Genomic DNA, 15,042 nt, shown 5'->3' with positions numbered 1-15,042 from the left:
AGAGCAGTAAACCCTAAAACAAGTAAGCCCTATACTATAAATGCCAAAACCCTTATCTCTAAAACATAATACCTAAACCCTAAAACCAAAACCCTAAACCCTAATCCCTCAACCTTAAATCTTAAGCCATAGGCACTAACCCTATACCAAAAACCCTAAAATCATAAAACATAAACCCAAAACCCTCAACCCTGAACCCTAAACTCTAAACCCTAAACCACAAATCATAAACCCCAAACCCTAAACTGTATAGCTAGCACTAACCCTAAACACCAATTCCTAAACCAAATCCACAAAACACTAAATACTAAATCCTTAACCCTAAACCCTAAAATCTAAACTCTAAACCATAAAGCCAACATCCTAAAACCTAAACCCTAAACCCTAAACCTTAAACCCTAAACCCAAACTCCTAAACCCTAAATGCCCCTAAATTCTCAATCCTAAACCTTAAACCTTAAGACCTAAACCATAAAGCATAAACCCTAAACCCTAAACCCTCAACCTTAAGCCAAGCCCTAACCCTAAACTATAAACTCAATAACCAAGACTTAAAACACAAAAGCTCTAAACTCTAAACCCTAAACCCAATACCCTAAACACTAAACACAAAATCCTAATTCCTAAAACCTAGCCCTAACCCTAACCTTAAACGTGAAATCCCTAACCCCTAAAGCCTAAACCTTAAACCATAACATTAGACCCTAAACCCTAAACTAAAAACTCTAAATCCTAAATACTAATCCCTTAACGCTATAGCCTAAGCCATGAACCCTAAACCTTAAACCCTAAAATCCTAAAACCCTAAACCCTAAACCCTAAAACATCAAACCATGATCCCTAAAACCCTAATCCCTAAAACACAAAACTCTAAGTCCTAAAATGTAAACCCTAAACCATTAAACCCTCACACAAAAATCCTAAACCTTAAACCCTAGAAACACTAAGTTGTAAGCCCTAGAATGTAAAGCCTAAACCATTAAACTCTAATTCCTAAAAATCCTAAACTAGAAACCCTAAACCCCAACCCTAAACCCTAAATACTAGAAACCCTAGAACCTTAAACCCTAAACACTAAAAGCCCTAAAACCTAAACTCTAAACACTAAAACCCTAAAACCATAAATCATAAACCCTAAACCCTTAACCCTAACCAAAAATCCCTAAACCCTAAAATCCCTATATTCTAAACTTTAAACCCTAAATCCTTAAAACCTTAAAACCATAAAACCATAAACCCTAAACCCTAAATTATAAAACTCTAAACCCTAGAAATTCTAAACCTTAAAAACCTAAACACTAAACGCTAAGCCCTAAAACCTAAACCCTAAACCACAAAACCCTAAAACATAAAAATCCTAAACCTTAATCCATAAAACTGTAAACTCTAGACTAAAATGCTAAACCTTTAAAAGACAAAACCCTAAATACCTAAACCCTAAAATATAGAATCCCTAAAAATGCTAAACCCTAAACCCTAACTCTAAACCACGTAAGCCCTAAAACTGAAACCCTTAACCCTAAGCCCTTATCTCTAAAGCATAATACCTAAACCCTAAAACAAGGGCATATTAATAATTAAAATAATACTACAATATTATTGAACTATTCATAAAATAATATTGTTATAATAAAACATGAATAAATTAATAATCAAAAGCAAAGATTTTATATAATAATAATCATAATAATAAAGTACAAATAAAATAATAACAAATTATCAAAAAAATATAATAATAAAAATATTATTAAAGTAATAATATGATGAATAAAATATTCATATGTTAGTGATAAATACAAAGATATTAATTTGTAAATACTAATAAAATAATAATAACAAAAATATTATTTATTTAAATAACAACAACAACAACAACAATAATAATAATAAGGATTCTCTCTCCATCTTCATCTCTTTTTATTGCATTAAGGATTAATCTCTTTCTCCTTCCATGAGGTAATTACTCCACTAACCTTTTAATTGTCTTGTAAAGGATTTAGTGATAACGGTGGCTGTCACATTTTCATCATTAGTAGCCAATTTGCTGGTATAAGCATACATAGTCATGTGTGCTATCATATCATGAATCTGATATTCAGATTTTCCATCTAAATACCATTCATAGAATGTATTCCAATTATATATGACTTGGGGTTTCATTGGTTTTTCGAATAAAAAATCAACTGGAGTGTGTTTAGAATAATAAGGCTTTCTACTTTGGTATGAGAGTTTATTTATCTCCAGATTTGTAATGGATTCATTCCCGGCTACGGATTCATTATTTGATTCTTCTCCCATGAAATTTACTGATCTAGAGTCTGATAAATCATCTTCCCTTTTGGTTTTAATAGATTTGGAAGTTTATCCCTTTTCCCAAATTGAGGGGAAATCAATATGGCTGTTAATTCTTGATAGATTATTTTTGACAGGTCTAATGTGTTTGTTTCAATTTTCATATTTTCGGGGAAGTTTGGGGTTTACCTAGGAATCGTAACATTATTCCTAGCGCTGGTCAGGAATAGGGTAGTCATTCCCCTACTTCCTGTGATCCTATCAGGACAAATAGTATTCATGGTCTTGAAGTAGACTCTATACACTAACACTATATTTTTTTTATCCTGGTTTCATATTTAAACATTGGGTCTGAATCCTAAGAGTTAAGGCTTCATGGATTCCCGGATCTATTAATGACACCAAAAAATATGGAAAGGCATTAAAACAAATTGGCCCTTGATGGAGGCTTCCTTCTATTACTCTAATAAGGAGTCACTAAATCCATTATGTCTGGAATCAGTCAGACAAGCTAGAGCAGTTGTCTGTAAACCCGTTCTAGTTAATGGTTTGATGGTGACTTGTATTAAGCCAAAATGTATAAACTTACAATAATATATATATTTTTATAAGTTTCTATTATCTTCTTATCCACAAGAGAGAAGCTTTCTGCTTCATTTCCTAGGGCGATCGTTCTTTCTACAGTCCTAATATTTAGGTTTGTTTTTAGGTTGAATATTCCTTTTTTGTATATTTCAGATGGTGCAATTTTGGGGATAGTCCAGTTGTGTAAAGATTTTTCTATATTATCGTAGTTTACTTCTTCCATACATAATAATAATAATAATAATAATAATAATAATAATAATAATAATAATAATAATAATAATAATAAAGTAAGAATAAAATAATAACTAATACAAAATTGAAAAATTTTAGTTGATTCTCTAACAATCAGAATTCTTGATTGAACCAGGAATATGGAATTGATGATTCTGATTCCGGTCCCGAGGATTTCGATTCTGATTCCGATTCTAATTCCGGTTCCGATTCCGAATTCTGATTCCCGATTCCGGGGTTTCAAGTGCTATGATACTGATCTCATTCAAGGTGGAGGACGAGTATTTTTGGGATTCCAATCTAACGTGTCTGAAACTGTATTTCTTGTGGGTCCCTTGACCCCCTCATTGGATCATTATCCTGGCCTCGATAAAACTTCAGTTGGTCCCGGCCTATTTTATTTTTTGGTGCGCCAGATCTCTCTTCTCTCAAAATCAAAACAGAGAGAGAGAGAGAGAATGGCGATGGAAGTAGAAGGGGAGGAGATGGTAACACCAGGTGAAGTGTTAGGGAAAGCATCGGATGTAAAGGCAGGGAGAGGTGCTTACTTAGCACCCCACAACAAAACCGTCTACGCTTCCCTTACTGGTCGCCGCATCGTTATCCCTCCTTCCCCAGCTTCACCAGATCAGGTCTCTCACTTCCCAACTTATTCTTCTCCTTTTCTTTCACATATACTTTTTTTTTTCTATTTTAGGGTTCACCTTATTGGGTTTAAACCAATCTTCGTTGTAGTTGGTTACTGTATGATAATGTGTGTGTTCCCTTCCTCAGAGACCAACCGTGGAGGTGACTGGTCACAAGGCCTATGGCGCCGTTCCAGAACCGGGTTCCGTTGTCATCGCACGAGTATGCTTCTATTCTCTTCTTTTTGAATTTGAGCTTATTCTCTCGTGTGTTTTTTTGATGGTTCCATCGTCAATTTGCTTTGGTATTTTATCAGGAGTTACCTTCTTTCAAATTTGTTTCACTTTTCCCACTTTTTTTTTTTTTTTTTTTTTTTTCTCATTTAAGCTGAAAATTGAGTGAAGGAATTTGAGCTCACAAGTACGCATACTACTCTTAGATACTAAGAAAGCAACTTTCTGTGTTAGACTTTAAGTGTCCAGTGTGGGTGTCATTGGTGCCCCTTACTCTCTATATGGCGCCAACTGAATTTAGAACAACTACTTGCATCACCTGAATAAGCTGCATCTACAGAACCCCATAACACTTGTAGTACCAACTTGTCAGGACCCGAATTTTAATCAACGTTTTCTGGCAATTAGCTATTTTACATTATTTACTGTTGATGTCTTGTTTATTCTCATCCTATGTGTCTCGGCTCAAATTCATTTCATATTCTGGTGCTTATAATATACCTTAAACATTAAAATACATGTTAGGCTACAATAGTCATGCACCTGTTTTTTGTTTCAATAGAAATTCTGTGTAATTATGTTACTTGGATAACCAATGATACCGGATGTGGATATGAAAGTTACACTAAAAATTGAAATATATAAGTATCCGGGCATCATAGCTGTATAACGTGTTGCAATGGTGGTTGTGCTAATATCGGTTGTCTTATATGGCTGTAGAAGGCGTGGGTTGGATTTGTTTTCATTTTGTATTTATTAATTGCGGCAGGTTACTAAAGTGATGGCTAAAATGGCATCAGCTGATATAATGTGTGTAGGCCCCAAGGCAGTGAGAGAAAAGTTTACTGGCATTATCAGGTCGGTGATTTCCTTTTTTATTTGAATCTGAGAAAAGAAAGAGGTTAGGGAATCTCATTATGCAATGTAAGTTTTATTATTTATTTTTTTGGTTGGGTGATAGTGCTTAAAGAATAGTCAACATTCCAAAGCGCATGTGCACACACACACACATATATTTTCCTAGCCTGTCAGGGATCAAGCGAAAGCGTGCACATCCATGCATAAACAGGTATCTTAGTTGTTAAATTAAACCAGAGGTTAGGGTCAAAATACCATGCATAAGGGAAGGGAAGATTTTTCCATTCTTCCCAGTTCATATTGCAACATTCTGTGCACCCTATTAGAGATTTATACCATCATAATTTGATTAGCGTAGCTTAAGTAACCTCCTGTTACAGTTTTTTTTCCACTCTTTTTCTCATCTCATTAGCAGGTAGATCTTATTTTTTAACCATGTTGAGTTCATCATTTTACCTAATAAGTCAAATTGTCAAATTTATTATGCTTTATAAGTTCAATTGAAATTTAAATTCTTAGACCGTTACCAGTATTACATGGACACAGAAATGGAAATAAGAATATGACATATGTTCGGGAGTCTGACTTGGCAAGGTGAAAAGTCAAGGACTTGCAGACAGCCAGATACATTTATAGAAAAGTATAAACTATTAAAATAACACTTTTTTTTGAACTCTAACTTTTTATACCTATGGGAAAATGTTTAGAAGTTTATTTTTGTTATTTAATAACATTTTATCAAAAATAGCATCCATTGCATACATTAACTGTTCATTTATGTCAAATAAGTATACAAGGGAAAATGTTATGTAGAAGTGCCCCTCAAGAATCCAGTGTTAGAATTGAACAAATGTCTGATATGGACACTTAGTTATGTTTAGAGAGTCCATGCAACATTAACTGTAAGTCTGTAACAAAGTTATGTTTGGCTTGACCTTTAGTTCACATAATTTGGATGTATTCAAGTTCAGATTATCATTTTGGGATCATGCGAACAGGATGCAACTTGGACATTTCAATATGTAGGCATTTAGCTATACTCACTCAAGTATCCACCCGTGATAAAATTATCTCCTTTCTTTCATTCCTACTTCTTCATCCTCTTTTTTTTTTTTTTGCATTTTGATTTTTGCTATTATTAAGCCTGGATATACAGTGTAGTTACTTTTTGTATCATCAACCTGAATTGTATTAATATGACAAATGAGAAAGCTTCTCAGCATCCCGAAGGATAGAGAGATAGAGATAAGGCAGTACAGTACGAGGGAATCAAATAATCCTCAACAGACCATCACCAACAGTATGAGGAAGTTCAATAACTTTATCAACAATTGTCAATTAAAGGGATTTCCCTTGTTGCAAACCCTGTTTACATGGTCTAATTTTCAAGAAAACCCAACCTGCTCTAAACTGGATAGATTTCTTTCAATGAAGGGTGGGAGAAAAGCCCTACCTAGAGTTACCTCAGATCATTGCCCTATTCTGTTGGGCTAGGAAATTTTAGATGATGGACCAAGGCCTTATAGATTTGAGAATATGTGGCTTACACAACTGGACTTTGTACGGAAGGTTAGAGTATGGTGGCGGGAGAAGTTGAGGGGTGTAAAATGGAAAGGAGTATGGTTCCATAAGAAATTGAAAATGTTGAGGTCTAAAATAAAAGAATGTGTTGAGTTTTGGGCTGATATAACATGTTTTTTGTTTACATAGCATAGTTAGGGAGTTATTGGGCCTTAGTCCCGTTAGTTTATGTTTTAAGTTAAGAGTGTTTTTAAGTTCTCGCAAGTATCCGACTTACTAAGGGAATACTTGTCTTTGTACTCTCTTTTATTTATGAATATATAATCCAATGAAAGGGGTGGCCAGACCTAATTCTGAGCTTCTCCCATTCTCTTCTACCTCTCTTCTCGCTCTTTCTCAGCTGAAACCTTTTCTTCTCTTTCTTCCTTCTTTTACATTTTTTATATCAAAATAGGTTGTCCAAACTTTTCTACTTGGTATTAGAGTAAGTTTAAAGATTTCTTGAGCTGCCCCATCATGCAACCCTAGATCGGCCGACTGCATGATAAGGTAAAGGACTGATCAAAGACTTTAGGTAAGCCTAGTTTTTGGATTTTTTGGTGGAATTGCAATCCCTTGTAGCTGGTCTAGGGTTTTTACACCAAAATTAGGAAGAATTGGAGAAAGGGGGAGAGTCATGTTTTAGTAGGACTCTTCAATTTTGACCTAGGAGGTGGCGCTCTAGTTTTCTAGGGTTCCTTGAGGTTTTCTGAAGGGGGCGGTTCAAGTCCCAACCTTTTTGGAGGTCTCTGGAGGGAGTGGCAACCTCTTCTCTCTCTTCTACTGCTCCCACAGAAAAAGGAATCATTGGAGGGAGGGGCTTCTAGGGTTACAAGAGGGTGTTAGAGGTTTCTAAAGGAGATAAATACCATTTTTTTCATCTCAAATTGATTTGCTAATCTATTCTAGGAGTTATGGAGGGTTGTGGAGTTGAAAACAAATTTATAGGAGAAATGAGATCCGGGGGAGGAGGTGTTGGAGACCTCTTCAGGGCCGGAACCATCACTACGGTCAAGTTGGATGGTACAAACTACTTAGAATGGTCACAATCTACAAAGATGGCCATTGGTGCTCGTGGGAAATTGGGGTATGTCACCGGTGAGGAAAAGAAACCTGAAACTAACCATTCCCGATGGATACAGGAGAACTACATGGTGATGACTTGGCTGTGTAATTCCATGTTGCCCCATATAAGTAAGAACTTTTTATGGGTTAATACAACTAAGGAGATTTGGGATGGAGTAGCAGAAACCTATTCACAAAATGAGAATGTTGCTAGAGCTTATCAATTGAGAAACTAGGTGATTGCTACTATGCAGGGAGATAACTCTGTTGCTATTTATTTTTTAGCCCCCAAAACCTTACGGTAGGAGATAGATCAGTTGGAGACTGTGGTTTGGGAAAGTAGCAAAGATGCATCAACTTATCAGAACCTGGTAGAAAAGAATAGGGTTTTTGAGTTTTTAGCTGGACTTAACCTTGAGTATGATACTGCACGACAAAATATTCTTTCCCGAGACAATGTAACTCTCTCAGGCATATGCCTTTGTGTCTATAGAGGAGAGTAGGAGGAATGTGATGATGAGGAACCCATGCCTTGGGCAATCAGCTATGGTTAGCACAATGAAGCCTAAATCGAGTAGGGACAAGGGTGGAAATGAACCGAGGAAGGAGGACAAAAGGGATCTGATTTATGACTACTGTAAGAAACCCAAATATACCAAAGATAGCTGTTGGAAGCTTTACCAACACCTTGTACTGAATCGGCTCAGAAATAAGAAGGGAAATGTTAATATTGGCAATGACTGATAATTTATTAGGGCCACCTCTACAACATCTCTAGAGTCTGTTGTAGTAGCTGCAGTGAGGGCTGAATTAGAGAGATATGGGTAGTTCTTGAATTAGAAAGGATAACCAGTTCCAACTCATTATCAGGTGGACAACAAGGCGTAGGTGGATCAGGAGGTAGTTATTCTACTTCGTTTGCACACACAAGTAGTTCACATGCCACTACAAATTATGTATCCACTACAAGTAATGGGGGACCTCCCTGGATTATAGACTCAGGAGCCTCAGAACATATGACCAATATTTCCACCATTTTCACCTCATACCACCTCTGCTCTGGCAGAGATAGAGTTTCCACAGCTGATGGATCACATGTTCCCATTGCTGGGAAAGGGTCTATTGGGATAATTGATACCACTACCCTACCTTCTGTCATTCATGTTCCTAGACTGAGTACTAATCTTTTATCTGTTAATAGCTTGACAAAGAATCTGAACTGTTCTGTGATTTTTTCCCTGGAATCAAAGAGGACGATTGGGAGTGGTCATGAGGTAAATGGAATCTATCTTCTTGATGCGCTTGTCAGTCATTAAAGTCATCATGCCAACAAGAGTATTGAGTCAGAGTCAGCGGGTTAGATTATACTTTGGCATAATCGGTTAGGATATTTGTCTTTTGCTTCTTTGCGTTTTTTGTTTTCCAAATTGTTTGAGTCTATCAGTTTGTCTAGCTTGGAGTGTGAGGGCTGTCAACTTGGAAAGCATTGTAGACATTCCTTTAAAGCAAGTAATAAAAGATGTTCTTTTGTTTTTGATATTGTTCATACTGATATGTGGGGGCCATACCATGTTTCTCTATGAGTGGCTATCGGTATTTTTGTCTGTTTGTGGATGATTTTTCTTGGTACTCTTGGATATATTTGATGAGATCTCGTGATGAGGTATTGTCTTTGGTTCCACAATTCCATCAGATGGTGTTGACACAGTTTGGGGTACGAGTGAAAGCGTTTAGATCAAACAATGACAGGGAATACTTTGAAAAAAGCTTGTTATCATATCTATTGGAGCATGGATTTATCCATCAGAGTAGTTGTACATACACTCCACAATAGAATGGTGTAGTAGAAAGGAAGAACGAACATATTGTGGAAGTAGCAAGAAGCATGATGTTGATCTCTACAGTTCCAACTCGTTTTTGGGGTTATGTAGTTCTTACAACAGTGTTCTTGATTAATCGGGTGCCTTATCGTGTTCTTGGATATAGCACTCCGTTCAACCTTCTTTTTCCTGAGGGGGAGACATTCCGTATTCCTATAAGGGCGTTTGAATGTGTATGCTTTGTCCATGTTCTTGGTCATCATCGCCCAAAGCTGGATCCGAAGGCGAAGAAGTGTCTTCCTTGGGTACGCAGGAAATCAGAAGGGGTATTGTTGTTATGGTCCAGTCTTCGAGAGTCGGTATGTTACTATGGATGTCACATTTTTTTGAGTCCACACCTTTTTTCTCAGGGGGAGTGTTTTGGAGAAAGAAGTGAGCAATCTATACCACTTCCTGTTTCAACTCCTTTGTCTACTCCAGTGTTTGACCTACCTATCTCACCCGCTCTGTCACCTCCCATTGTGTCCTGGTTCTCAGTGTTTACACCACAACGCCTACGACAACATATTGAGGTTGATTCCATAGTAGAGGAACCCACATCACTCGCTATTGGCTCATCGGAGATTCTAGGTTCGACTGACACAGACCTAGGTATGCCTTTTGTTCCCCTTGATGGTTTAGTTCCTATTGATACTACTACCCCTGCTCTTAACACCATTGTAGATGACCTTGATCTCCTTATTGCCCTCAGAAAATGGAAGAGAAAGTGTACTGTTCATTGCGTATTGCACTATCTTTCCTACAATGGATTATCCTCTTCCTATTGGGCCTTCCTTTCCTTCCTTGACTCTGTTTATACCTAGGAGTGTTAGTGAGGCTCTCTCCAAACCTGAGTGGAAGACAACTATGTAGGAGGAAATGAAAGCATTGATTAAAAACCAGACATGGGAGATTGTGGATTTGCTTGATGGCAAGGAGACTGTTAGATGTAGATGGGTTTATATAGTGAAGTACAAGGCTGATGGGAGTATAGAAAGGTACAAGGCGAGGCTGGTTGAAAAAGGGTATACTCAAACTTATGGCATAGATTACTTGGAAACTTTTACACCAGTGGCAGAGATGAGTTCAGTTCAGATTCTTCTATCACTAACAATTACATACTCTTGGCCACTCTTCCAACTTTATGTGAAGAATGCCTTTCTCAATGGGGACTTGCAGGAGGAGGTGTATATGGACCTTCCAGCAAGCTTTTACAATAATGTGGAAAAAGGAAAGGTATGCAGGTTGAAGATTTCCCTATATGGTTTAGAGCAATCACCCAAAGCTTGGTTTGACAGGTTTAGAAGTGCATTGATTGTATTTGGCTATACTTAAATGGTGTTAGTTTTGATAATGTATGTGAATGGCATTGTAGTTATAGGAAATGATTTGAGTGAGATTGATACCCTAAAGAAGAATCTGCACAAAGAGTTTGAGATTATGGATCTTGGGGAGTTAGAGTACTTTCTGGGCATTGAATTGGCAAGGTCCAAGCATGTGATCTTCATCACATAGAGGAAGTATGTTCTAGATCTACTACAGGAGATGGGAAAGCTTGGGACAAAGGTAGCTGATACACCTATTGATCAGAACCACAGGATAAATGCTTTAGAGGGTGAACTAGTAAAGGATGTTAAAAGATATTAGAGGTTAGTGGGGCGGTTTCTATACTTATGTATGACACGACCAGACATCTCTTATGCAATGAGTGTGGTGAGTCAATACATGCATGCCCCACGAGTTCAGCATTGGGAGGCTATTGATAGGATACTTTCTTGCATCAAGGATCTGGACGAGAAGGAATCCCAAAGAATAATGAATGAGCAAGAGAGAAAGTTAAGGTGGAAGTTGAAGGAGTTTATTAGAGTTCGGCCTGCCTGTTAGACTGATAGCAGTCAAGGAAAAGAGAGAAGAGAGAAAGAGAGAAAGGAGAAGAGTAGAAGAGAAGACAAGGAGGAAAAGGTCTGGTTCGAATGAGAGAAAAGTCAACCCTCCCATTTGGCCAGATCTGTTTTATATTACTAAAAATATTGTGGAAAAGTCACATGTGCCCCTACTTAAGTTAGGGACATTAGATCTAACATAAACTTACACATCAACACCTAACCATAAGCACGAAGATAGAAATACCCCTACATACTTGACACTAACACTCCCCCTCAAGCTGGAGAGTATATATCATATAATCCCAACTTGTTACATATGTAGTCCACTCTACCCCGACTCAATCCTTTAGTAAACAAATATGCCCACTGGCTCCATGTGTTGACATATGTAGTGTCTATCACTCCACTCAACACCTTCTCTCTAACAAAGTGATAGTCAACCTCTATGTGCTTGGTTCTCTCATGTAACACCGGATTAGAGGAAATATGAATTGCAGCCTGATTGTCACAGTAGAGTTTCATTGGAGTATCAACAGTATATCCCATCTCCTGTAGAAGGTTCCTTAGCCACACTAATTCACAAGTAGTATGTGCCATAGCTCTATATTGTGCCTCTGCACTGCTTCTTGCTTTTCCATGTCACCAGATTATCCCCAAGAAAAGTGCAATAGCCTGTGGTAGATCTCCTATCAGATATAGAACCGGCCCAATAAGCATCAATATATCATTCTATTTCAAGTTTTCCACCACTTCTGTATATCAAACCACGACTAGGATCCTCCTTTAAATACCTCACAATCCTTAGAACCACATCCCAATATCCCCCTTTAAATACCTCACAATCCTTAGAACCACATCCCAATGTGGAACCAGAGGTTTCTGCATGAACTGACTTACCACACTAATTGCGAATTAAATGTCTGGCCGAGTGATGGTTAGGTAGTTTAGTTTACCTACCAGCCACTGGTATCTACCAAGGTCTTCAAACACTTCACCCATATCACTGCTCAACTTAGTGTTTGTTTCCATAGGTGTTTTAGTTGGTTTAGCACCTAACAAACCTGTTTCTTCAAGCAAATCAAGAACATATTTCCTCTGACACAAGTTAATAGCATGCTTAGACCTTGCTACGTCTGTCCCCAAGAAATACTTCAATTTACCAAGGTCCTTTGTCTGAAAATGTTCTTGCAGAAAAGTCTTCAACCTGTCAATGCCCATTTTATCATTTCTGGTAATGACAATATCATCTATATACCCCACCAATAAGATCTTCCCTGCCTGAGTGTCATGATTGAAGATTGAATGGTCAACTTGGCACTGTTTCATACCAAACTTTTTTACCACCTCACTAAATCTACCAAACCATGCTCGAGGAGACTGTTTAAGCCCATAAATGGCCTTCAGTAGTCGGCACACCTTACCATCCTCCCCCTGAGTAACAAACCCCGGTGGTTGCTCCATGTAGACTTCTTTGAGCAGATCACCATGCAAGAAGGCATTCTTGAAATCAAGCTGATAGAGGGGCCAATCATACATCGCAGCAAGAGAAACCACAACACAGACTGAACCAATCTTAGCAACTGGGGAGAAATTCTCTGTGTAATCAATACCATAGGTTTGGGAGTACCCTTTGGCAACCAGTGATGCATGAGGGATCGAGCTGTTTCCATTAGATGACCGTTCTTTCTCTCATTCACCCCGTTTTGCTGTGGGGTGTAGGTACACGGAGTTTGATGGATAATGCCCTGTTGGTGTAGGTATTCTTGAAATAATGAAGAGAAATATTCAATGCCATTATTGGAATGAAAGATTTTAATGTGAACACCAAATTGGTTGCGAATCTCAGCATAAAATTTTTGGAAAATGGTAAACAATTCACTCATTTCTTTCATTAAATAGAGCTACGTCATCCTTGAATAATCATCAACAAAAATGACAAAATATTTATATCCATTATATGACATTACTTTATAAGGACCCCAAACATCTGAATGAACTAAAGAAAAAGGACTCGACATACGATTATCAACTCTAGGACTAAAGGGAACACGATGATGTTTCCCCAACTGACACGACTCACAGTCCAAAACAGACAGATGACCCAATGAAGGTACCAAAGACTTCAAAACTTTCAGTGAAAGATGACCAAATCTACAATGCCACTGGAGAGGAGAAAGAGACAATTGGAGAGCTGTTGACGTACTTCCACCACCATCAAGATAATACAACCCACCAGCTTCATGCCCTTCACCAATCTTCATCCCCGTCTTGATATCCTTAAAAACACACGAAGAGAGGTAAAAGGTAATGGAGCAATTAAGAGACTTGGTCAACTTACTAATTGACATAAGATTAAAAGGAAATTTAGGGACATACAAAACTGAGGATAGGGATACAGGGTCCATGTTAACATTACCAACACCACAAATGAAAGATGTGGAACCATCAGCAAGAGTAACAGATTGTGATGTTGGGTAATGAGAGAGAGAAGAAAACACACTTGGAGTTCTAGTCATGTGATCAGAGGCTCCAGAATCAATAATCCAGGGATTGGGTGTGGGTGTTAGACAAGCCATACCTGAGTGTGCGAGAGTGACCATGTTTTGCTGAGATGTGGCCTGAATAAACCTCTCATACTCATCACAGGGAACACTCATCATTTCCTTCACAGTAACATCTGTGGATGTAGAAGGTATCTGATAAGTTGAATGACTCTCCTATCTAAAGCTACTGTCACTAGTCACGGCATGATTGGTCCAAGTTGAGGGTGGACCATGCAAGTCATAGCAATAATTAATGGTATGTCTGTCCATACCACAGTGTGTACACCTCCTCGGACCCGAACTACGTCGTCTGCCACGGGCTCTCCCTGAATCTCGATCTCCAGTACGACCACCACCACGGTTATATGTAGGTGCACTACCACCACTCCGGCCATATGCCGGTCCACTGCTACCACTACGACCAGATTGATCTCCCTGAGCTCCACCTCTAACACCACGACCTCTGGATAGTGCAAAGGTTGATCTATCGAAAACATTAGGGTTCTCGGTAGATCCAATGGAAATCCTCCTAAGTCGAGCAAACACCTCTTCTAAGGAAGGGAGAGCTGACCCTCCTAGTATTTGAGCCCGCACTGGTTCATACTTAGATTTCAGCCCCACAAAAAATCGAGTCACATCAAGTTGTTCCCTCTATTGTTGCTGAATTTTGACATCAAAAGTGAGGGGGTGATAAACCTTCAATTCATTACGAATGTTTTTCATACTAGCTTAGTTCTCCTCAAGACTCTGATTACCCTGTTATAGATTAAAGAATTCCTAATACAACCGATATACTCTGGTTGTATTGTCTTGGCCCGAATGCAGCTTCTTAGCATGGTCCCACACTTCTTTGGCAGTATCAAGAAACATGAAATTTACACTAATCTTGGGTTCCATACTATTCCATAATCATGTGATAATTTGTGCATCTGCTTGCTCCCAATCATCATACTCATGAGAATCGGTGGAGGGTTTTTCGTCCCTTATGTGTTTCACCTTTTTCTTTGCCTTAGGAAAGACTTCTACAAATTTAGCCCAAGGTACATAATTTTCTCCACTCAGCTTAATGGAGGTCATCTGAACATCTAGGTAGTCAGTAGGAACCATCACACTAGTCTTGCTATTACTACTGTCTCCCATTGCTGAATTCTGGTATAGCTGAATTTGGCACACTAGACCACACTACACACTGATTTCAGCACTTACTATTTGCTGTAAACTGCATTCTTTACACCACAAACCCTACCTCACGACTACCTGAAACTTCACCACACTGTTTGAGGAACACTTCCCCTTCGAA

At 38.2% G+C, this 15,042-nt stretch overlaps 1 protein-coding gene across 2 annotated transcripts in view; it reads left to right on the top strand.

Annotated features, from left to right (window-relative positions):
* Positions 1-3,391: 3,391 nt before the first annotated feature.
* The window catches only part of LOC148878626 (Nucleic acid-binding, OB-fold-like protein), a 34,300-nt gene continuing 22,649 nt past the window's right edge, over positions 3,392-15,042 (top strand). The window contains exons 1-3 of one of the 2 annotated variants that reach the window (XM_088957534.1): positions 3,392-3,743; positions 3,886-3,960; positions 4,741-4,829. In XM_088957534.1, the coding sequence (XP_088813660.1) occupies positions 3,570-3,743; positions 3,886-3,960; positions 4,741-4,829 (338 nt within the window). In that variant the 5' untranslated portion in view covers positions 3,392-3,569. The remainder of the gene's footprint in view (positions 3,744-3,885; positions 3,961-4,740; positions 4,830-15,042) is intronic. The other variant, XM_088957524.1, reaches the window with a different exon arrangement.

Source organism: Nelumbo lutea, chromosome 1 (genome assembly GCF_056320005.1).
Source record: "Nelumbo lutea isolate HS-2025 chromosome 1, American lotus-T2T, whole genome shotgun sequence".
Lineage (NCBI taxonomy): Eukaryota > Viridiplantae > Streptophyta > Magnoliopsida > Proteales > Nelumbonaceae > Nelumbo > Nelumbo lutea.
This window is presented reverse-complemented; position numbering and strand designations above follow the sequence as displayed.